Source organism: Marmota monax, unplaced genomic scaffold (assembly GCF_021218885.2).
Source record: "Marmota monax isolate L192 unplaced genomic scaffold, Marmota_monax_Labrador192_F-V1.1 WCK01_AAM20220418_F8-fsc00004, whole genome shotgun sequence".
NCBI lineage: Eukaryota > Metazoa > Chordata > Mammalia > Rodentia > Sciuridae > Marmota > Marmota monax.
The window spans coordinates 2,270,121-2,296,603 of NW_026692881.1; the positions used below are offsets into that span (position 1 = coordinate 2,270,121).

The 26,483-nt window shown below is 36.4% G+C and overlaps 1 protein-coding gene across 4 annotated transcripts in view; it reads left to right on the top strand.

The window, feature by feature from the left end:
• Nrg3 (neuregulin 3) overlaps positions 1-26,483 on the top strand; it is a 1,062,638-nt gene that overhangs the window by 795,854 nt on the left and 240,301 nt on the right. For all 4 annotated transcript variants that reach the window (XM_058581037.1, XM_046450261.2, XM_058581038.1 and 1 more), the window contains exon 3: positions 11,554-11,627. In XM_058581037.1, coding sequence (XP_058437020.1) covers positions 11,554-11,627 — 74 coding nt within the window. The remainder of the gene's footprint in view (positions 1-11,553; positions 11,628-26,483) is intronic.

The following is a 26,483-nucleotide window of genomic DNA, read 5'->3' on the forward strand; positions in this document are numbered from 1 at the left end:
ATATCTTCTGTGTCCATGATTCTGTGTTGTTAGAAAAAGTTTAGATTAGGGGCAAATCTATGCCTGCATTTGGTTTAATTTGGATGCTCTATTTTATTGTGTTGAAGATATACTATTGCATTGGGGGATTTGCATAGAAAGAGAAATGAAGATATCACTGTTTTAAGAACTTAACAAAGCCAAGCATGGTGGCACACACCTGTAATCCCAGTGGCTGGGGAGTCTGCAGCAGGAGGATCGCGAGTTCAAAGCTAGCCTCAGCAAAAAGTAAGGCCCTAAGCGACTCAGTGAGGCCCTCTCTCTAAATAAAATAAAAAATAGGGCTCAGGATGTGGATCAGTGGTCAATTACCCCTGAGTTCAAGTCTTGGTACTCCCTGCTCCCCTCCCCCCAAAAAAGGAAAACTCAACCAAGCAAAGAACTTACATCATGTTTTACCAAATTATGTGATGTAACTTATGTAGCATCACCATTAAGTGAATGTTTTTTTTTAAATTTCAAAAATGCGAGAATGTAGGAGTGCTTTTAAGAAAAGCCACCATCCATGGATCTATTCCTTCTCCAACTTTCTCATCCCTATTCCCTTATTGAGACCCTCTCCCCAACCACACACAGGCAAGTTTACTAAACCCTTTTCATTTTTAATTTTCCTATTTGTTGATTTTATATGATATGGAGCATTGACGTTATAAATAAGTCCCTTACCTTGCTTCCTATCCATTCTGCCTCATCAATACCTGTTTCATCATTATTCTCAGTTTCCCAAGATGGTCTTCATGACACATTTGAATAGAGGAATATAGTTAAGAAATGGGGGATTTTGTGTAAAACTGTGGATGCTGTAGTCACATAATTCCCTTGTTTCTTCCTAAAACATTTTCAAACTTAAAGTAACGATTATGTTTGACTGAGTATCCATTTAAACCTACAAGTTTGTGCTTTTTTTCTTTTTTTTTTTTTTTTTTAAGGTCAGACCTCACTTTCATCTCTCAGCCTGAGTTGCAGGATGCTTTTAATATGAAATCACTTTCCATCCAATCCAAGGCTTCCTTCTTGCTGATGAATGTCATGCATAATGAAAGATTATATCCATTTATCCTCAGCAGTAAATCATTTATCACATGAGGGAGATATATTATAGTGAATTCTGATCAAAGCTTCCCACTTCCTTTAACCAGCAGAAACGCTACACCCTGTTGTACAATATCCTGGGAGAAACAGGGGAAATTATACTGTTGAATGAGGGTTCAGTAACTCTGGGGGCTTCTAAAATGGCTTTTAAAAACTTATATTTCTGGTAGAACCCCCTATGATTCAGATGTATGAACTGTAAAAGTTTGTGATTCTTTTGCCTTGTTCACTTAATTAAATCAGAAAATTGTGGGACTTTTTGCAGCTTGCTCGGTGATGTCTGCAAACCGATCTGTGAATGACACTATGTGGATACTTTGCCCCTTTTCTTAGACAATAATTATTACGACTTCTTTCTGAAGCATGCTGCGAGTGGTTTTATCAGTTCGATTACTAATGAGCTCCTTCTCTCCTTTATAATGCCAATCATAGGGATGCTTTTTAAATGGGAATTATCTCCCAGATTTATTTTCTTTTCACTCTTCCTTATCAAGCTGTGTACTGTTTTGCTTCAGGGAATCACCCACACAATTGAGGCAGAGAACAAGGCTGACCTCTTTGATCTCTTGTGGATAGCATACTCTCTCATCCTCTCCTACCTGGAACAGTGAATTCCAGACAGGACATTGCAGCCCCCCGGATGAGTCTCTTCTTAACTTTGATCATTGGTTTTAGGTTATCCTCGCCCTGTGTTCCACATCTGTGTTTGCCGCTTTTCAAAGTCAATAGCTTGTGAGTGCCTCAGTATTATAATTATCCTGAGCAAAGTCAGATGCAGAATGAAGCAGGAAGAATGGGCTCTTTTTGACTGCTATCTCACTTGGGCTGTTGGCCAGCAAGCTCTTATGGTTTATTCAGATTTTATGCAAAGTAGTAAATGGTGATCCACACAATCAAACCAGAAACGTGCACTCAACACTGTCAAACAGTGTTGTTTCTTTCAGTCATCTTGAGCCTGTCAGTGCTTGGCCATTGAAAAAGTAGGCATTGAAATTTATATTCAACCTTTTGAGACTGTGTGAGCTCATCAAATGTCTTTCTTCCTTTATAGAAGTTAGTATAATATGTGCCCAAGTTCTTATCCTTAAAATGAGAGATTATGAAATTGATCAGAATGGGATATGGTTATTGCAAAATTACTACCTATTAAATTTTACCTAGGTGTTCCTGAAGGGAGTTCTTACTTCCTTGATGATTTGTATTCTTTTAGTCCCAACAGATAAGAGTGCCAGATTGAGCAAATAAATACAGGACATTCAGGACACTGAATTCTATTTGAAGTTCAGATAAACACTGCAAACATTTTAATGTAAGTATAGCCCACATATCATAATATTGACACACATCAGAAATATTGATCTGAAGTTCAGTTTTAATGGGTGCCCTGTATTTTATCTGGCATCAATACACATAGGAGAATTCTGTCCACCGTGGCCCACACAGCAGGTGAACCATTAACCAAATGCAGGCTGTAAGTTGGCTTGAGAAAATGAAAGTTCAAAGAAATATTAAGAAATAAAGACAAAAGACACAAAAATGGAGCAGCAGCCAGACTCAGTGGGTGATCCAACTCTGGTGAAGGCTGGATCTAACAAACAGAATGAAAACCTGCAAGTTTTTTATATAGGTATTATCATTAAAGGGTTTCAGTGTGAAAAACTTTTTGAGGTATACTGCCCTTCACTTCTACCTCCTGGCAACTGGGATTTGATACCAAGGCTTTTGAACTGGTGAATTTCATGACAAGCACGTAACTTTCCTATCAACAGGAGTCATGTTGCAGATGGGTGTTCCCCTGGCACCCTTGCACCACAGGGTTCCCCAAAGCAGGTCTCACTGTCCAGGTTTTACATAGTTCAAAGCAGTGATTTATTAACTGCTCAAGACAGAATACACTTCCTGGTCTTTGTTACTCTATTAATATCAGTCATTCTCCCACTTGGTAGCTGCTATGGACAGAGGAGTTATGGATTGTGTTCATAGTCCATTATATATGAATTGTCACATTCTCCATAAAGACTGTATTCTAAAATAGGGCCTGAAGGAGGCAATAAAGGTTAAAGGAGTTTGTAAGGGTGGGGACTTGATCCTTCAGGAATATAACTACGTAAGAGGAAGGCAGGGAAGATATCCACGCCTGGTGAGGGCACAGCAGATTTTGGCAACCTAGAGATGGTAAGACCACACCAGACAAAGCCCTTGAGAATATCTTGATCTTGGACTTCAAGTGTTGAGAAATATAAGAAAATAAATGGCTGTTATTTAAGCCACCATCTATGACATTTTGTTAGAGCATGAGGAACTAATACAGTAACTTTGGGATGCCCTGTTGTGGCTTGCATTTATTTCTCTTGCTGAGCTGGGAGCCAATGAGTGTGGTCATTACCTTTGTGGATTGCATTAATTAGGCTTATATTTCTGAGCAAGTGGAGACAAGTGAGAGTCTGACAGTGGCTGAACCTAAGCAACAAAGTCTGCAATTGGCCTGTCTCTCAGTCTTAGTAACATCTGAATTCAAACAATGAAAAAGAATTATAGGAGGTGGATCTGACAATGAATCCTGGTGTACTATTGGCTGAGAAATATCAAAGGCAATCATAAGAACTTTTAATTAACTAGAGAAACAGAGGAGAGCCCGACTCTTCTCAGACTTTGCTGTTAGGACCTAAATTATCTACCACGATTGTCTGATTATTAGAAGTATTTACAAGAAATAAAGGTGGTGAGGGTGTGTTTGTATATGCATGCACAGGTGCACAAAGCACACCTTAAATCAAGACCTAGTCACCCCATTGGGAGCTGAGCATCTGAGCTCTTTGAGAGATTGTCCATAGGCCTCCATCACCCATCTAGGTGACAGAACTGGAGTTTATCCTAAATCCCGAAGACAAGCTTTATTTGTGTCATAATAGATCTTGTATATACTAGGAAATTAGTATTAAGGAATTTTCTCAAATTGACATGAAACAAAGTTCCATCCAGTGTCATTGTTACTCCCTAAGACTTTTGTTCTTCATTAATTTAATTATTATTTCATGATCTTTGATATTCCCATTATGAAGACTTCCCTCCAAGGGGCTACCCTGTTTTACTTTTATTTATCATCTTAGACCAATAATAGGTTATTTTTACTTTAGATGTGGTAAAATCAAACTATATAAGATGGGTTATTCAGCCCACATTATTGCTCTAAATAATATCACTCTGCATCCTAAATTGTGCAGTACCTTCATTCCATGTTATGTACTTTTATTTTGTGAATGAGGTAGTGACGTTGAAATACAGCTTCTGGGCAAGTAGGGGCAAAAATTGTTGAAGGTGAAAAGGTTGATTCAGACAGATTAAGAACTCCTGAGCCACTGATTCTCCAAGAATGAAAGTGCCATAAAGTGGAGTCAAATGACTGTATATGAATGGGCTGCTGGCTCCTGGTACTGAAGTTGACCAGCAGAGTGTACAGGTAGCCAAGGGACACAGGCCCTGATCATCTATGCATGGTTGAAACAACCTTATGGCTGAGTAAACACACATTTGTTATTGTAATTGTTTAACTTCTCAATCTTGGCATTGTTCTCCTTTCTTTATGGCTCAGATAAGAGATGAATGCAGCATACCTCCTGGATTTGAGCAGATGATTTCAAATTCACACCTCAGATCATAGCAGTATAATGATAATTGGCTTCCCTCTATTTTTGAATCCAAACTTTGCTAAAGGGATAAGTTTTTAAACACATTCATATTCTTAAGATTTCAGACAGAACTCTGTTAGCAAGAAATCTCAGAGTGACATTATGAATCCCAGTTGCATCAACCTGGCATTTGTGATATACTTGAAAGCTACTGATATCACAATGGAAAATCACCATCTAGAAGGCAACTGCTACTCTGCACTTTTCAATAATCCAATCCCAGATTCTTCCTTTTATGGTTGAAAGGATTGTGGAAAGGCTGTACCCAGTCTCTAGGTAATTTTAATATCAATTGGTTAGCTTAAAGATTTTTCTGTCTCAATTAGTCCTCCTTTTTAAATAATACCACTTAATTAAACTCTCAATTCAGTAGAAAAAAAAAAGCCTACACTTTAATCAGTGTCACAATATTCTCCATATTCAAGTCTAGATTTCAGATTCAGTGATGACTGGGCAGAGAGGGAATTTCTTATAACATCATTCATGTCTTTGAGCCAAAAACTCTAGGCTGCAGATCTTTAGCTAAAAAAGTTTCTTATCTACCCAACACACATTTTGCATCCACAAAGGCCTGGTTTGAAATTCTAGTTCCTATACTCCCCATCTTCTTAATGCTGAGCAGTTCACTTGGCCTTGATGTGAATCCATGCATTGTTTTTTTGTTTTGTTTTTGGTTACTTGGTTTTGGCTTTTTGTTTTTAAATTAAGAATAACCTCTCATCAAGAAATGTCATTAACCTCTGACCTACATTCTCCCAATGTCCAAATCTCCAGCTCCATTCCAGCTTTTGGTAACCATGATTCTACTTTTCCTATGAGTTGAAAGATTTCTTTTAGATTCCACATGCAGGCAAGATGTTTCTTTCTGTACCAAACTTGTTTCGCTTAATACAATGTACTCCTGGTTCACATATGTTATTGCAAATGAAAGATTTCATTCGTTTTTTGTGGTAGATATTCAATTGTGTACATAACCCATGTTTTATTTATTCATTCATCCACTGATAGATACCTACATTGATTCAATATCTTGGCTAATAACAAAGATATTGAATGAGAAATGAGCAGAGAAATAAAGATATGTCTTTGACATATTGGTTGCATATTATTTTAATATTTATCCAAAGTATGTAGTGGGATAGCTTTATTATATGGTAGTTTCATTTTCAGTTTGTTGAGAAACCCCCATAATGTCTTCTGTAATTGCTATACTAATTTACATTCCCACCAATAATGTACAGAAAGAATAAACATTGCATAATATTATAAGTATAGTTTATAACAGTCCATTGTATACTTACAAATTGATAAGAGAATGAATTTTAAATGTTTTTATTACAGAAAAATGTATACTTACGGTAAATATATGATGTATTCACATGCTAGTTACTTGATTATCTATTCCACAGTGTATACATACTTCAAAACACCATGTTAAAAATTGTAACTATATACATAGGTGTATATGTATATATAATTTGTATTCTTCAATTAGAGAAAGAGTGCATTATCATTCTTTAGTAACAATTCTCCTTGAGAATTTTCTATACATCATTGATGAATACTTTTTTAATCAATATAAAGTTCAAGAAGTTTGTCTGTAAGTCAGTGACCAGAATCTATAACGTCATAGCTTTACATTTCAAAATCAGATAATAATTTACAAATCTAGTCTTTAATTTTAAAAAATAAATTGTGATTTCACCTCATGATATTTGGACTGTACAGTACTTTTTGGGAAAAAGATGGCATGTATGGCAATGTATATACCTGGGGGATTCCCATAGAGTATCAGAAGGTATCATAGGTGAATCAAGGAATTTAATGTCATCCCTGTTGAGTTTGCTCATGAGTCAAATACTTGCTGGGTGATCTTGAAGGGAGATAACTTATTCAGTTTCTGTTTCCTTATTTTTAAAATGAGGATGATTCAAATTTAACGGATATTGAAAACTAACATTTATTGAATGCTTACAATGAACTACAAGTATTTTATTATTCCTAATTATTCTAAAATATAGCTATTCTTATGATCTCTATTTTACACATGAAGAAAAGAAGTTATAGATACACTAAGCAACCAGTAGACAGTAAATCTGAAATTTAAAATTAGGCAGTGCTGCAAACCACAGTGCCTCTAAAATGTTATGTTTCATTGTCTGATGATTTTTTCATTTTCTCCAACCAAGTATTGACACTGAGGCCAGGCAGGATTTGCAAAACAGGGAAGAATACCTGGACGGGCTTTTCCTTTCTCAAATCAACACTTAATACACCCCTTAAAATTGTCAGGCTTATACATTACTTACTAAGTACTGTTTCCTGTAACATTCAAAAGGAAAGGCCACTTTTTCCTCAGGATAAAGTTTCTCTAGTTAGGAAGCTAACCATACAGTTTATCTGCCATCATTTCCCTCAGGACACTAATTGATATCTGCTATTTAAAATTTTATGTCTAAAATCAAGGTCAAAGAAGAAAGCATGTATACTTCATGGAGAATTTTTTGCAGAGGCCAGGTATGATACAGGAATTAAAACAAGCATTTGAACAGATTTGTATCCTTCATATATTTCCTCCTTCCTCTTATCATATATATTTTATTTGGGTTGAAACTGCAAAAGTATTCAATAATTTACCTAAAGTACATCCATACAAACACTAAGTAATCCTCTTAGTTATTGGCAAGTGGTGATAACACCTTGTGCTCATGAGTAAATGACCAGGAAACTAATAGATGAGGAGCAAGAGAATAATACAGTTTATTCAGTGAAACAGGTTTTATGTACTTCTATTTTGTTTCCCTACCAGGAGAAATTGAAGAATAATCTGAAGTATGGGGAGCTTATTAATAATGATTGAGAGACCTTTGATTTTCACTCATAGTCTTAATATGATTAGCCCTAACTGATTCACGAAATGGACTTCAAAAAATAAACTGGCATATGAGAATTAGAAGAGAAGAGCAGGGAATGGTGGGAAGTCAGGACCATGGGCTGCCTGCCAAGGTCAAATCACTTTCATATAGCCAACGAATGGAGATTTCTGGGGAAACATGAGCATGTGGCCTGATCATTTTATGTCTCTCCCTTGAGGTCTTCCTCATGAGGCCAGGTGATATGTTGTTGCTTCTGCTTCACCACACCAGATAAAACGAGAATTGAATTCCAGCCAAGGATGATGCATTTTGTATTTTCTCATCTTGGACACTATTATTCTCGTCTACTCTTTTGCTCAGGATTGCCTTTTAAAAGTTTTCACTAAAGCCAACCACTCTGCTTTTCCTTGGGGACATTATAGAAGAGGAAAAATAATTGAATGGGATGCTTTTTATTTCAGACACAGCTGGACAAGTGAGGGCAAAGTGGGAGTGACGTAAGGAGTCAAAAACTGATGTCTGCATTTGAAACTACGTGTTGGCCCTGTTCCTTCAGAAAGGAGAGCCCTCCCTGTCTACAACTTGATCCCAGGGTTCATCAAAAGAAGAACCTTTTCTGTTGCTTACACTGGCTTTGAGAGTCTCCAGCCCTCTCCCCACACCCTCTCTTTCATTGCTAGAGACCAATCTTTTATTTTGTGGTAACCCTCTCATAGTTGCCCTACAACTTCTCACTGGTCCTACTCTGCTTATGGATATTGTAGCCTCAATGATTCCTTCCCTCCCTGTTGCTTTTTAAATTTGGAAATGTAAAAACACAGCATTTTTAAGAATTTACTGGTTTGCAAAGGAATAACACCTTCACCTGAGAGAAAACACAGAGGATCTGTAGCTAATTCTTTGCAGAGAAAAATGCCTCAGTTCTCAATTTCTTGTGGTTATTTCACCATTGATAATAGTTCTCCTAACTTTTTTTTTTTTAATGCCATACAAGGGATTGAACCCAAGGCCTCTCATGTTAGGCAAGCAAGCGCTCTACCACCATGCTACATCCTGAGCCCTCTCTCTGTTTGTCAATCCTGGCTGTTTCTTGTCTTAAGCATGCTCTTTTGCCTTGTAGTTGTAGAATCAAAACTTACTTGTAAAACAAATGAACTACATCATAACTTTTAATATGGTTGCTGTGATTCAAGTATTCTGCAGAGGGGTAGAAAGAAACCCAGAAAACAGTAGATGGATTCAGTAGAGTCTTAAAAAAGCAAGACCCAGTAGAGAAATAATAGAATATTAGCCTAGATCAGGCCAGACATGTACTTAGAAGAACACAAGCATTTACCAGTAATGATTGCATGTGTACTTATTGTTATTAATTCTGTTATGCTTTAGATCTTTCTAGGACATAAATTCCTCTTAATTTACACTTGTGTCTTTCAAAGGGGGAAAAAATAGCAAAAACACTCTCACCACCACCCAAACTAACAAAAATAAAACAAGCAATGCAGTGATATATCTCAGAAGATGTGCTTATCACACTGCAGGAAGGTCTGCCAAATGCAATTATTCAATGGAAGTACATTTGAAGATTATTTTTTCTTTTGCATCTTCTCTTTAGTATTGTCATAAATTCAATCTCCTTCATTGGCCTTGCCTGCTACCAACATTCTATCTTCACATTTGGATGAGTCTGAACTTATCAAGGTGATATATGGTGTGGTTTTTAAATGGGAATTTTAACATGTTGTTCTTCAAACCTGGTACCAATTAACAGTGACTCCTGCCTCCTTCATAAAGGAGCAGGGTTTGCTGCATATCTGGCCATACAGCTCCTGGTGGGCTTCCTAGCCTGCACAAGGCTGTGGCAATATCCTCATGCTTTATTATCTGCAGCCCACAGGTACAAAGACAGCAGGAATATACTTGCTGTGTGATTTTCCTGATACCCCATAAGCTCTGAACACTTGGGTTGGCCTCATACACTTTAAATCACTTTAAGACTGGAAAAATTTCAAACATATTTCTTTATTTTATTTCCCATGCACAAATGGAATAATGCATTCCAAGCAAAGAAACTTTAAAAAGCAAAACAAAACAAACGCAGTACTTCTTCTTAAACACTACCATTCCCCAAGGGGTACCATTTCATATTAAATAAAGACACAAAGATTGAGGGTCCTTAAAATCTCCCACATGTGTTAAAAATAAAATCTCCAGAAAAATGAGTGCACACAATAATGTATACACAGGACATAACTCACCATCATGAGAAAATGAAAAAGTTCTGTGTTACAGGTAATTCTCAATAGTATGCTGTACCAATATCAGGGCAGCTTCCAGAGAATAGAATTTTATTTTTTTCATCTCAAATGTGTTTTAGTCCTAAGTATTCTCTAACTTTCTACCATTATAAAACCAGAATCATGTTTCCTGTTTTCAAGTACAATAAATACATATTTAAGAAACATCATGAGACTATCTTTCTGCATAAACAATCATTTTTGATAGCATATGAGGATTCTGAGATATCCATATGTCAGAGGTCTTTGTTCTTAGCCTATGAGGAAAATTGCCAAATACACTTCAGAGTGCCAGGCTTAAAAAGATGCTGTGGAGAGCCTGCCTGATTATCTGAATTCCAATTTGGCTCAAAATGAAAGGTAAAGACATTGCCTAGGTGCCTTTCAATATTGCTGCTCTAGTTGCAGTAAACCTCTCCTAATAGTTTATTACACTGAGAAAACAAAGCATATTCTAAAGAAAGAATCCATGGCCCTCATCTCTAATACACCGGTCTCTTTTGAATTTTTTCTTTCTTTTTTTTATCAATTTCATAGATTTCTAACAACCACAGGATAGTTTTTTAAATCTGATTTTTATGCCAGTGGCACAATTTCCTCCTCTGTAAGTAGGACAGATTCATCCCATAAGCGACAATGGATGCTTCCCTGCTTAACTCAAGCATGACAGATTAAGCTTCAAACAGACCAGTAAATGCCACCTTCCCACTTAAGGAGACTGTTCAGAGGAGGCTTTGGGGCCTGCACTGCATTTGTTCCTTAACTGCCAGCTGATGTGCTGTTGCTGTCTGAGGCGGCCAAGCAGCCCTGAATGAGAAAGCTGTGGCCTGAGGTGTCATAGCTTATTGTGAGTGCTTCCAGGCAAATTCTTGGCATTTAAATTGTGCCCACCTCAGGAGGGTTGCCTTGTATAATGCCTGGCATAAAGCTGCCACTTTGCAATGTTTGTTTAATATCAAAGAGAATGGGAGAGAGAAACCTGAGCTTCTAGATGACTCTCAGACTTTGCCAGATGAAATGCTGATATTTTCTGACAAAGAGGTTTAGGTGACACTGGTGGGAAGAATAGCTAAGAAATAAATTAAAAGTGGTAAAATTAGCAAATGAAAAAACTAATAAAACACTAGGAAATGGAAAATGTAGTAGCCAAAATGGGTGATGTGTGATATAAGAAAATGCTTTTTAAGAGGAAAATGGCACTTGCAATATGTTTTTGAATGCATGTTGGAGACAAGTGTGTTACATTAAAAAGGGGGGAGGGGGGGTTATCACTACTTCCAGAATTATAATATGGAGATAACCATTATGTGCATCACTGAGAAGAGCATCTTAAAATCCTATTCAATTTGTCCCTTAGTATTGCATATATAAGAGAAACCTGAATTTTCTTTTTTAACTTTTTGCACAAAAATAAAATCTAGAACATTCCTGTTGGTGTCAGAAACAAACTGAATCAGATAATGCAAAAGCATGAATATACTGTTCTCACCATTATGTACTTCATGGCTATTTTACTTATTTACAAGCCCATGCATATATTTATAATTTATCCCTTTTCCTCAGGTGCAAAGAAGGCTACCAAGGAGTCCGTTGTGATCAATTTCTGCCGAAAACTGACTCCATCTTATCGGATCCAAGTAGGTCAAGCATTTTTCTTTTCTCTAATGTATTATATAGTTAGCCCTTCCTTGAAGCAATGGTTGTTAACTCTGCTAAAGCTTGTATTTCACCCTGTGTCTCTGAAAGCTGCCAAGCACAGAGGATGGTAACAAATGTCAATATTCAAAGCATGCTTCCAGCTCACTTGGTCAAGGTCTTCCCTAGTGGGGTTTTTCCTCTGGATTCGACACCTCCTCTAATCTCAGATGGGAACTAACTCCCAGCAGACCCTGCTACCTTAGCTCTCAGCTCTCACTCCAAATCACCCAGTACCAAAGTTAGGAATACAGAATAATGAACACAGTTGTTCACCCAAAAGATGTACCTTACTGATTAAGAAGTTGTACCTCAAAAAGTGCATAAGTTTCAAACAAACTTTTAAAACACTGTTCTGAGCAAAACCTATTTGCATATAAGTAGTTTCTTTGCTAACAATGAATTACATTTTACTTCATTCACAAAAGAAGACAATTTTCAATTAAGAAATATTATTAATCATTAGTTTCTGTTTCTGTATGGATTTAGAAATAGCTTCCTATATTAAAATGCCCAGTTCTGGTTAAATGTCAAATCTTTATTTTATCTATAAGTAGTTTTCTTCTCTTTCAATGGCTGCTACAATTGAATCATTACTAAAGAAAGGGGATTTTTATTGAACAACAATTTAGTTCAGTGAGGATAATGAGAGACATTTCCAAATCCTAGAGGCAATGTTATGTTTTCGGAATATTGAACTTGTATAACACGGATTTTCGCAAAATATTTTGTATTAACTATAGACAGAGGTTGTCCTGCTGGTTTGAATGGATTTTGTGGCATAACGAACATGTCTAGCTATCTTTCAACATCTTTTCAAAATGTATTTTCATCCTCCACTCCTGATTTCCAGCTACATGTCCTGAGGTGAATGCAAATTTCCTAAAATAAAAGAAGTTTTTGTTTACTTTGATTTAAATGAGTTTTATTCTGACAAGGTAGCCTGTGGATGCAGTAATTAGCACTCTTATTTGCAAATTTAACACTCCTTGAGAAAGTGAAGGTTGTTGAAAAGCCAGCTACCAGCACAGCCATGGATACCTATGTTCTCCGAAATGTAGGGCAGTGTTCTCTAGGAATTATCGAAATACCATGGTCTTATGGGACTATGTTGCCTCTTATTTATCATATAATTGTGGCTGCTTATTAAGGTAGTTTCTGAATAGCTATTTTTGGTTGTGGTTATACACATATTCGGAATATTAGAATCGCAAGCAAAAATGGGTGTGGTGATTCTTCCTTTGGTTTTTTTTTCTTTTTTTAGAAAGAAATTCCCTAATATATCCAGTTTCCTATTGGTTTTTCATTCTCATAGTTTCCTTTCCCTTTTCTCTTTTCCATATTTCCCTTTCTTCACTATTTTCTTTCCTTTCTCCTAACCTCCCTCCTCCTTTCTGCCTCCTTTTTCTCTCTTTCGTATGTAACTGAGAAATGTCTATAGAGTACAGAATACTGGGCTTTGCATATGATACAAAGTAGGTAAAATAACTTCCTTAAATTTTGAATCAAATTTTGCTATCCAATTAGATATCATAATCCATCATAGCAAAAAAGCAAAGGTGAAACCTTCAACTAATGACTGTACTCCTCAGAGAAGGATGATCCTCCTGTCACAGTGACTATTTTTGCATGCATATCATTTATTTATTTAGTTAGTTCTGTGATATTTCTAATGGTGAAAACATTGGATATTCTAAATAGCAAAACCCAAAAACTTTAAGTAAAATATCATATCACATATATTGCCTGCTGTATTAATCTGACATTAAAATGACAGCTATATGAAATATTTCTATTAACTGAAACCACAAAATAGAAAATAATTTTTATAAAATCACAAAAGGAAGATCCTATTTTCATTCAAAGGTGAAACAGAAATATGCTGAAACGCTCCAAGGGGACTTTTAGTATTTGGGTTACAGAATAATATGAAGTTATTTTTCTTTTACTCCTGTTTTCTGAAAAAAGGCTTATGATGATGTGAGGCAAAGTGCCAGGATTCCTTAAAATAGAAAAGCAAATAAGCATTAAGAATCCATGGATGAGTCCTGGAGACACAGTTTAAATGGGAAAAAATATTATATCTTCCATTCATGCATGTATACATTGATTTATTTTTGAAATCATTAATTTATTTTATCAATGTTTTCTGAGCAGCTACTAATCAATAAGAGTCTGTTAATTCAAAATTATGCAAATATGACTTAGTCTCTGAGTTCCCCATAGACTAGTGACACAACACACAGGTGTGAATCTGGTGTAACATTCACCCCAATGTGACCTTGGCAGATTTATTTGGCTCCCAAGCCTCAGGCAGTGGCAATAATGGTATCTCTAAGCATCTGTCCCAGAGATCCACAGGGTCATTTCCAGATGAATCTTATCTCACCCATAATTACTATGTGTGTTTAAATTTCCTGGGTACCAGATACTGTGCCAAAGGGTTTTTACCTGGATTATTTCAGTAAATCTTCCGAGTCACAGGCCAGCAGGGCATATAGTACAAATTGCCCACATTTTGTAGATGAGGAAATTAAACCTCAGAGATGCTAAATAAACTTGCTTAAGGTCACACAACTAGTTAATAAAATACTGGAGTCTTACTTCTCTTCCAAATGACTCCAGGGCGGCCTGTGCTCCCAAATGCAGTGTTCTTTCCTCCTCTCCCAGAACCCTCCCTCCCTCCAGTTATTTTCAACAGGACATTTATCACTCTAAATTTCATTGACTGAAACTCAATGACCTGCGGCAAACATCATTCTAAGGAACAATATTTGCACAATTTTCATATCTTAATGTAGCAACTTGAGCTTCCATAGAGATTTAAATCCCTAATGAAATTTTCTTGTCAAAATTCTTGCTGAAGGATTGTTTAATTTGCTGCTCGTGATATATTTGGAATGACTTTATGCTCAGGAAATATGCTTCCCTTTAATACTTCCATTTTTTCTCCTCTGTTCCCTTTCTTCCCTCCATCTCTTCTTCCTTTTTCTCCTCTCTCAGTATTTGCCCAATGCCTGCTTCAAGTCACTGAAATCCCAATAACAAGGGTTTGGATGCTTGTGCTCTTCTTTCTCCCTCAGACACTGTAAAGTGGGTCATAAACAAGTACCTTGATGATAAATCTTTAAAATATAATATTACATATATTAAAAGATAATATAATATTACATATATTACAAGATAATATAATATTACATATATTACAATCTCATATTACATATATTTGGGAAATGATGCAAAGGAGTTACTCTAAGAGGTTCAATGGCTGCTATCACAAGTGTCTTATAATCCCTAGCTGGGTCTTGACATGTGCTATTCCAAAAAATCACCCATTTTACCTCTCCCCAGAGAACCTGTAAGATTATTCCAGTCTATTAAACATATACACAACAATCAAACTTTATAAGTTAGATACTTTTTTTGAAAAGTATATAACTTAAAGTTTTTTTTTTTTTTCAAAAAAAGTATCTAATGCATATAACTGTCAGCTCAATCAGAACTTCCAGTGGATTCAATGAATTGCAACTCAACATTCAGATGACACCTTTGACTAATAAGTAGGGATTCTTGTGAAAGGTAGGAAAGTAACAAAGCAGAATGTACTCTTGTCAAGGCCAAGAGGATGTGAACTTCTGTGTAGGAGTCAGCACCAACTGATGAAGCAATCCTGAAGGGCATATTTTACCCTGCCTCCTGCAACTTCTGTACCTTCCCATGAATAGCTGCATTCAGATTCTAAGAAGTCCTCAATCTTCTTTTTCTTTATAATGTAATTGTTGCTCCCCACGAAACTGTGATCAACCTATTGACTCCTGCCCCTGTTTATCTTCCTGTTCACCTATACCCATTCAGGTCAGGTAACCTCCACCACCTTGACATGCAGCTAGACAGGAGCAGAGAGCAGTGGGCTAGCTACAGATTCAGGCATGTTTGTTTCTTTCATGTGTGCATGCCACTCTGAGTTCTCCTTGAGATCCTAACCAGTGAGATCCTGAGAGGGGCTCCCAGAACTAGATTCAGAGCAGAATCAGAGGCTGGGGTGGGATAGAGAAGAAGTCCTTCAGAAGTGAGTGTTCTCCTCCACCACACACATCTAGAGGCAGCCATTCTAGATCTTCCTGTGCCTTTCCCTCTCCATCAGCATGCTATGCCCCATGGCTGTGGCAGCAGGCAATAGGTCTGTGTGTCCAAGCTTTAGCATGCAGCTGGTATAGCTTAAACTCTTGGAGTCATCTATTCTCCATGGAAGAATAGAGACACCTCCCAGCATCAGTCCCTATATGCTGATATGCTTTCATCTGCAGTTGCTTTGGCTCTTAGAATCCAGGTTCTACTCTCAGAACACCATAGAAGATGTGAGAATCCTGGTGTGAATGTGGTTCGGAAGAAGACTAATGAAAAAAATGGTCTCAGGTTAGATTTCCATCATCACCCCAAACTCAAATTGTGTGCCTCAACTTCCTAGTAAATAATCACTTCAGGAGTCCAAAATTAGACCTGCCATAGCCTGTGAGTCTAGTCCAAGAGAGAGCACAGTTAACAGGGCTCCTATTCTGAATGGTCTGCAGGGACAACTAACTCAGGCCAGAGCTCCATCTCTTTTCCCATGTACCAGGACACCCACAGGATTGTCAACCACCAGTGTCTAAACCCTCAGTTTCAGGGCATAGGGGGTGCTCCTTTGTCATATCTAGCACAGTGAGGGGAGAGAATCTGAGAACATCTTGGAAAAGCCAGTGTGGGAACAGGGAGGGCTGGCTGGGTGTTTACTACATAGACACAGGAGGTGTTCCTGGAAGGGCTTTAACAGGAAACTTCCTCCATAAAAGATCCTTACTATCCTCTTGCCCCTCTCAGTATTTGTAACTCAGAAACATATGTTCTGTTTGTCAGCAATGAAATAGGGTATAATAAATGTGCTCTGAATTGGGGGTCAGAGTCTTTTTCTAATCTTGTGACTAGCTGCTGACTGCAGTATGGCCTTGTGCAAATCACAGTGTTAATTGTGCCTCAGTTTCTTTATCTGCAGAAGATCTTCTGGGCCTTCTAGTTAAAAGAAGGTGACAGACCCCTCATAACAGAGTAGGCTACACCTGCAAGCAATTCAAAAGTGGGGCCCAACACTGCCAAAATAACACCTTTACATATTCATTTATTTGCCAAGTAATTAAGCATATATAACGTATACCACATTTTATGCAAACTGTAATGATTACAGAATCCGTTGTCTTAATTTACTTTGTGATTATAACAAAATACCATAAACGGTGTGGTCTATAAGCAAGAAACATTTTTTTTTTTTTTTTTTTTTACCATCTTGGGCACTGGAAAGTTCAAAATCAAGGTGTTGGCAGAATTTTGGTGCATGCAATGGTGCATATCTGTAATCCCAGAAACTTGGGAGGCTGAGTTGGGAGGATCAAAAGTTCAAGGCCAGCACCCTCAACATGGTGAAACTCTATCTAAAAATTAAAAAAATAAAAAAAAATAAAAGGACTGAGGATTTAGCTTAGTGGTGAAGCACACCTAAGTTAGTCCCTAGTACTAGGTGGGGGTGTGGAGAGCAAGTGCTGGTGAATTTACTGCCAAAGGATAGCAGCTTTCTTATAAATGCTACCTTCTCTATACACCCTCTCATGGTGGTGAAAGGGGAAAGACAGCTCCCTGGGGTCTCTTATAGGGAATTAAACCCCATCATGAGGGCTCCACCCTCATGTACACATCACCCCCTAAGGCCCCTGCCTCTAGATGCTTCCATGTTGGAGATTAGGTTTCAATATGGAAATCTCGGGTGGGGTCACAGTCCATAGCACCAACCATCAGTAATCTCATAGTCCAGTAAACTATAATTAATTAAAGTGAATTATAAGCTCCGAAGTATATAAAGAGGAGATTGAGATTTTTTTTCCTTCATTCTTTGTTCAAGATTTTACTAAATAGTTTAACATTGGAGAAGTTACTTAAGATTGATGAGCCTTGGTTTTCTTTCTTCTTTATAAATGAACATATTAATAGTCTGTAGCATATACAGCTATTGCTAGAGCTAAATGGAATGATCCATTCAGGGCCTGTTGTACTTGGCAAATGGGGAGCCTTCAATGAATATTATCCATTATTTTTATCATTGCTGTTTTTGTGACTTTAACTGTCACCTCTGTTAACACAGTGTATAAGGCACTGAGACAGATGCTGCCAGGGATTCTAAAGCATGAGACAAATAACCTAATCTCAAGTTTCTCCAATTGTTACAGAGGAGACAAAAAGGTACAAATAAGGACACAAAGAAAAGGTGTGACAGCTTCAGAAAATACTGTAAAAAATGAAGGTGTAATATAAACTCACATAAAATGGAGAGAGAGAGAGATCTCAGGAAAGGCTAGGAGGGAGGACTGCAATGAGATGTTTACATAGGATGTTGTGGATTTGTACTGTTGCACAGGTTACACACTCTTACATTAAAGGTACCATTCATACTAGATTGTGAAGGGAACCTCTATGGAAGTATACAACATGGTATTGGAGTGAAATTTACATTAATAAATGGGGGAGGGATCAAATTTTTGAAGGCAGAAAATATAAACTGATCACAATTTGCTACTGGTCCATACAGATGAGAGAGGGTGTTTTTCAGACTGAAATATCCTAGAAATATTAAGTCTCCTATAATATGTGCTATAAAAGCCAAAAAAATACATTTTGTAAAATGTATTCATTTGTAAAATATGTATTTTTCCAGCCTCAAATGAGAAGGAATGACACAATTACTTGATTTTTTGACCATGTCTCCATGAATCTCATAAAAATCTGTTTTATCAAGTCTGTGGCATTTTCATGCATTTGATTGCTAATCCAGTTAAGTCTATCCTTTTCAATTGCATAAAACACCAAGATTTATCAATCATACTTGCAAATAAAAACCTATCCATTTTTAGTATAATAGAAAAATATTGTTATTTATAAGAAACAAAAAATTACCCACGAATACACAGTTCAGGGATAACCACTAACAACCAATTGGTATTCATTATCACAACTATTTTATGTATTTTGTGGAATATGTGGGTATTCAGGTTGAGCCAATACATTGAAAGTAGAACTCTTAGGATGAGAGATAAACACAGCTGCCTTTGTCTCCCACAATGCCCTGGCTCAACTGTCTCCCTTGTTTACTAATTGCCCCTCCCAAGGGAAGATATGGATTGTCTTCCTGCCTACTCAGGTGGCCTGTGGGGCAGGACTTAATAGCTTCTAACCAGTTCTCAGTTCTCAGGCACACATGCCCACAGTCAGCCTGGGAGAGCAGGCCACTCAGAATCCCCAGGTCCAATGGAGATGCACCCTTTCATCTCTCCTGTCCTTTTGTATTTTCAACTCAGTTGGAGAGATCAAACATTATGAAATGGCTTCAGAGTGTTTGATTTTATTATTTCCTGTATAAATGCTGCATGTGATGATTTGTCTCACATTTCATCAGTGATCTTCTAGCATATTTACTACACCTTAGTCAAATCTCAAATGGGAAAAATTAATCGTTTACATCTTATTTCACAATATACTCATTTAGCCCCACACAATTGGGATGGTTCTGTACATATTTTGTAACTTTCTTTTTTCCCCATGGAATATATCATTAACATATTCCCACAGCACTATGTAATTTTATATTTTTAAACTATTATTTCAGAAGGTGTACCATTACAAGGATATAACATAAATGATTGAACTAGTCATTCATGGTGATTCATTTAGTAGGTTTCGAGTTTTTCTGATTACAGTGAATCACAAGCATTATATATAAATCTCTGTATCTTGGGGTCCAAATGATTTATTTTGGGTAAATTCCTAGACTTTTGATACATTTTGATAAATTTTTCTCCAAAAAATGTGGATCAATTTACATTTTTATGACTATAGTGTAGAAAGGTTGACTTTACTTTTTTGTTGTTTACTAGCACGGGGTGGTATTGTTTTAATTGCTAACATTACAGGCCTTAAATTGCATTTCTTTATAGGAAATATTAAATCCTTTCATCTTTTGAATATTGCTTAGTTTAATCTCTACATTTGTTAAATATTTATTCTTTGCTCACTTTAAAGAGCTCTATGTTTTTGGTATTAAGAGTTTATTTTAAGAAAAATAAACTATTTCCTCTAATATATTTTGCAATTTTTCCAGATTACTATTTACTATTTATGACATTCGAGTAATAATTTTGCCTTTTACCACAACCAAACCTGTCAGTTATTTAAAAATATAATTCATACATTGCTGGTATACACCTGTAATCATAGCTAGTACAGAGGCTGAGGTAGGAACATACCAAATTCAAGGCCATCCTTGGCAATTTAGCCAGACTCTGTCTCAAAATAAAAAGGGATGGAGATACAGCTCAATGGTGGAGAGCTCCTAGGTCCAATTCTCAATATCATCAAATACAAAAAAACAAAAGCACCTCATATATGTTAATATGTGTGCTTTCTGCAACAAGAAATAATTAACTCAGCAATTCAATTTTATTATTACCTATTTATTTTTATCATATATTCATGCATGCTTACCCATAATCATAATCTATCAGAAATTTAGGTTTGTAGTTTGAGATTAGGAGAAATATTTTTTTAAATAGTGTGAAACTATCTCTCCCATCAGAAGTTAAGAACAATCTGGTTTCCTCATGTGTTTAAAAATGCCTTAATCATATACTTCATAACTACACAGACCTGGTGTTTTGTGGATTTCTTTTTAGATAGAACACTGTGAGGGATTTAATTTAACTTCAAGATTTATCATTTATTACTTTAACATTGTTCATGTTTTCCTTTTCTTTTTCTTTTCTTCTTCTTCTTTTTTTTTTTTTTTTGGAAGAAATAGAGTTGGTTAAACCGGATTCAGTCAGGAACTGAATAGAACTCAGTTACCCATACTATTTTAGAAAAATGTCTCATGTTTTAGGAAGCAACAACTTTATGATATTAAATAGAATATAAGATTCAAAACCGTCTATATTGCTATGAATAGAGTGACCATATAATTTATCATCTAAACTAGAATAGAGAGTATAAAGCAGAGCTACAAATAATTACACTGGGATTAAAAAAAAAAATGAAGCTGGACCATGGGGTCAATGAGATTTTCAAAATATATGTGCTTACACTTAACATGTGCTTTAAAAAATAACTTGAAGACAACACATTGCAAATTGTGGTGGGACTACACAATTGTTGCCAATATTTTCTGTATTTATATTTTCTTCAATGCTTACATTATATTGAATACTTATTTTAAAATATTTTTTAATAATTTTGAAATATAATAACCATTAAAAGCATAATAATAACAAACACTTTTGGATGATAGCTGTGTGCCTGGCATTATCTAAGCACTTTACAGATAATCCTCAGTTTTATGATGTAGATTGAGTTAAACCCCCATTTTAATGAGGAAAGTGAGACAAGTTAAAGTTTGCCCAAGGATATACATTTAGCCCATGGTAGAGCTGGAGTTTGAACCCAATGGACTGTGCAGACCAGAAAGGAGAAATAAAAGAATGGTTTCAAATGTTGACAGAGCTCTTACTCAGGGAGGTAGTTATTAGGATTCCTCACGTCCTTTGTCTTTCTTTGAGAGTCCTCATTTTCCTGTGTGCTCTTCATATTCAGGCTCAAAGTTTATTGAGTTTAAGCTTGCCAAATGGGGTTTCACTCATAGGCAGAGTGGGGGTGGATCAGAGCCAGGCAGACAAGTGCCCCATTGTGGCTCTACATGAGCATGCCCTGGGTGGAATTCTGGCTTCTCTTGGCGATCAGGAATTCATAATTTCCAGGGCTCCATTCTACTTACACCAGTGATTTCCAAAAGGGGAAAAAAATCCTACCAGTGCTTTGTCTCTGTCCACAGGACACCCATAGTTGCTAAAAGTTGTTTTGCGCATGTGCTACCTGTTTTAGAAGGCATCAGGCTCAGAATGGGTGACAAGTTCCACCTCTTCCCTAGCCCTTGCCCCTACTATACAACTTGAGGGATCTATCAGGTTCTTATATTCACATAAGCTATTTGAAGCCTCAGTTGGTTAATTCTCATTATACCTTTATTTCCTATGAACTTTTTTTTGCAGTTTATTTCTATATTTGCTAATCAACCCTCTTCAACTGAAATTTCAGCCCAAAATAGTATAAATTATGTCTTTACTAAATGTGTTAGACATTTTTTCTTATTATTCCCTAAACAATAAAGCAGACACTATTTACATAGCCTTTGTACTGTATTGTGTACTATAAATGATATAGAGATGATTTAAAGTATACAGTAGGATGTAGTAGTTTGGTTATATGCAAGTGCTGCATCATTTGTAGAAGGGAATTGAGTATCTCCAGATTTTGGTTTCTGAGGGTGGGTTCCAAAATCAACCCTCCATGGATACCTGTTGAGGACAGTTGTCACCTTGTTAAATTAGGTACAAGGATGCGACCCCCTGGCTAGATTTATACATGAATTCTGTGTCCATAATGTATCTGTTCCCCCCACCATGGAAAAATCTAAGGAGACAATCTTTTATAGGTAGTCTAATAGACCTTTTATCTAGATGATTCCAGCTGGCATATTCTTGAGTGAGTATAAAAAATAACTGAAAGAAAAATGATGGACAATTTGGCCACAAATACCTGAAGATGAAAACCAAAGAAACAAAAAGCACAAAACTGAATTGGTCCTCACCCAAGGGGTCCAGGACATCTGACATTACTTTCTTTCCCTAATGGCTTTTGTGCTTCCTCTTAGTCCAGTCTGTATAAATTTCAATGCTAATACAATTACATGTACCACTAGTTATAACCACTGTCTGTAAAGTGCAGGAATAATCGTAATGAATTTTACCTGAGCTAATTAGATTTCTAAATGTTTCTGTTTATTTATATTCTATGCCTGGGAGCTGTTACATTTTGGAGATAATAACAGAATTATCCATTTGTTTGATGGTACATTATATGATGTCATTGCTGGAACAGCCAACACAGTGCCACACCAACCTGCACTCACCATCCTCCTTCCACAAGAGAGCTATTTTAATAGAGGATGATAGAGCAATTTCACTCTTGTGTGACTGACAGGAAATGGAATGGTTTGAGCTATTACCATCTATTTCTAATTTGATACTACCGTCCTCCTTTCAGTTTTTATATAGTTTTAAAAAATTGAACACACAAATTGTAAATAGCCTCTCATAATATGGATTATAAAAGTGAGCATGGAGAAGCATAAAAATAGACTACATTGTTGGCAATAATCATAGACAAAGGGATATGAGCTTTTGCTTAATACCAGGGTTATAGTTCAAATTCCAGCACAGGGGCTTTCATGGAATGAAGACTCACTGTGTGCTAAATACTTTATTAAACCTGAGTTGACACTTCTTCTCTTATAATTCCACATCAATTATAAGAAAACTGAAATTCAGAGAAGTTAATTGGTCTGCTCAAATTACTGTTTTTAAATAATTTTAAATTTTTAATCATTTTAAATCAGATGTACTGATTCTGTACTTTAGCCTTCCAAGTGCTTTTTCTGATGGGATCAATACAATTTTGTGGTAAAAAGAGACTTTTAAATTGTATTTTTTTATGAGGATCCAAGAATGAGATGTTCTTTTTACATCATCAATGCATATTTATTTTAGTAGATACATAAAAACATATAATTATACAGACTTTTTTTTCAATATACATTCTAAAAGAATTAAATCTGGTTAATCATATTTATCTCTGAAAACATTCATTCTGTATTGTGAAAATATTCAAAGTCCTTAGTTTTTGAAAAATAAGGTGCACTATCATTATCCATAGTCATCCTGCTGTGTACAATAGCACACCAAAACCTCTTACCCTTGTGATTCAGCCTCTCCCTAGCACTTCATCTCCTTTTCTCACCTTCCTCTGGTAGCCACCATTCCACTATCAACTTCTATGAGGTCAACTTTTTTAAGATTCACATATGAGTGAAATCATGTGGTCCTTATCTTTTTGGCTCATTTGAATGAACATAGTCATTTTCATTTTTATCCATGCTCTTGTAAATGATAGCATTTTTATCATCATATCTGGATAGTATTCCATGATGCACGTGGACTACATTTTCTTTATCCTTTCATCAGTTGATGGAAACGTAAGTTATTTTGATTTTTGGGGCTGTTATAAATAGTGCTACAACAAATATTTCTTTGTTTTACAGTTTCATTTCCTTTGGAAATATAACTACTACTAGTGGAACTGCTGGAGCATATAGTAGTTCTATTTTTAATTTTGTGAGAAATTGCCATACTGTTTTCCCTTAATGCCTATACTAATTTACATTCCTACTGACAGTGTGCGGGAGTTCTCTTTCCCAAGTCTTCACCAGCACTTGTTACCTTCTTTCTTTGGAAGTAACCATTCTTATTGAAGTAAAGGTGATACCTCATTGTGGTTTCAATTTGCATTTCCCTGATGACTAGTGATATTGAGAATTTTATCATATACCTGTTGGCCCTTTGTATGTCCTCTTTTGCAATATTTCCATGTCAAGACTTATATAGAAAGTATTTTGTGGTCTATTTCCCACTTTGTTTTTTTTTATTTTTTTTTATTTTTTTATTATTGGTTGTTCAAAACATTACATAGTTCTTGATATATCATCTTTCACACTTTGCTTCAAGTGGGTTATGAACTCCCATTTTTAGCCCATATACAGATTGCAGAATCACATCAATTACACATCCATTGATTTACATATTGCCATACTAGTGACTGTCGTGTTCTGCTACCTTTCCTATCCTCTACTATCCCCCCTCCCCTCCCCTCCCCTCCCCTCTTCTCTCTCTACCCCCTCTACTGACCTTCATTTCTCCCCCTTGTATTATTTTTCCCTTTCCCCTCATTTCCTCTTGTATGTTCTTTTGTATAACCCTGAGGGTCTCCTTCCATTTCCATGCAATTTCCCTTTTCTCTCCCTTTCCCTCCCACCTCTCATCTGTGTTTAATGTTAATCTTCTTCTCCTGCTCTTCGTCCCTACTCTGTTCTTAGTTACTCTCCTTATATCAAAGAAGACATTTGGCATTTGTTTTTTAGGGATTGGCTAGCTTCACTTAGCATAATCTGCTCTAGTGCCATCCATTTCCCTGCAAATTCTATGATTTTGTCATTTTTTAATGCAGAGTAATACTCCATTGTGTATAAATGCCACATTTTTTTAATCCATTCGTCTATTGAAGGGCATCTGGGTTGGTTCCACAGTCTTGCTATTGTGAATTGAGCTGCTATGAACATCGATGTAACAGTGTCCCTGTAGCATGCTCTTTTTAGGTCTTTAGGGAATAGACCAAGAAGGGGAATAGCTGGGTCCAATGGTGGCTCCATTCCCAGCTTTCCAAGAAATCTCCATACTGCTTTCCAAATTGGCTGCACCAATCTGCAGTCCCACCAGCAATGTACAAGTGTACCCTTTTCCCCACATCTTCGCCAGCACTTGTTGTTGTTTGACTTCATAATGGCTGCCAATCTACTGGAGTGAGATGGTATCTTAGGGTGGTTTTGATTTGCATTTCTCTGACTGCTAGAGATGGTGAGCATTTTTTCATGTATTTGTTGATTGACTGTATGTCCTCCTCTGAGAAGTGTCTGTTCAGGTCCTTGGCCCATTTGTTGATTGGGTTGTTTGTTATCTTATTGTCTAATTTTTGGAGTTCTTTGTATACTCTGGATATTAGGGCTCTATCTGAAGTGTGAGGAGTAAGATTTGTTCCCAGGATGTAGGCTCTCTATTTACCTCTCTTATTGTTTCTTTAGCTGAGAAAAAACTTTTTAGTTTGAGTAAGTCCCATTTGTTGATTCTAGTTATTAACTTTTGTGCTATGGGTGTCCTATTGAGGAATTTGGAGCCCAACCCCACAGTATGTAGATCGTAGCCAACTTTTTCTTCTATCAGACGGCGTGTCTCTGATTTGATATCAAGCTCCTTGATCCATTTTGAATTAACTTTTGTGCATGGCGAGAGAAAGGGATTCAGTTTCATTTTGTTGCATATGGATTTCCAGTTTTCCCAGCACCATTTGTTGAAGATGCTATCCTTCCTCCATTGCATGCTTTTAGCCCCTTTATCAAATATAAGATAGTTGTAGTTTTGTGGATTGGTTTCTGTGTCCTCTATTCTGTACCATTGGTCCACCCGCCTGTTTTGGTACCAGTACCATGCTGTTTTTGTTACTATTGCTCTGTAGTATAGTTTGAAGTCTGGTATCGCTATACCGCCTGATTCACACTTCCTGCTTAGCATTGTTTTTGCTATCCTGGGTCTTTTATTTTTCCATATGAATTTCATGATTGCTTTCTCTATTTCTACAAGAAATGCCATTGGGATTTTGATTGGCATTGCATTAAACCTATAGGAACTTTTGGTAATATTGCCATTTTGATGATGTTAGTTCTGCCTATCCATGAACAGGGTACATTTTTCCATCTTCTAAGATCTTCTTCTATTTCTCTCTTTAGGGTTCTGTAGTTTTCATTGTATAAGTCTTTCACCTCTTTTGTTAGGTTGATTCCCAAGTATTTTATTTTTTTTGAAGATATTGTGAATGGAGTGGTTGTCCTCATTTAAATTTCAGAGGATTTGTCGCTGATATAGAGGAATGCCTTTGATTTATGCGTGTTGATTTTATATCCTGCCACTTTGTTGAATTCATTTATTAGCTCTAATAGTTTCTTTGTAGAGCCTTTTGGGTCTGCTAGGTATAGAATCATATCATCTGCAAATAGTGATAATTTA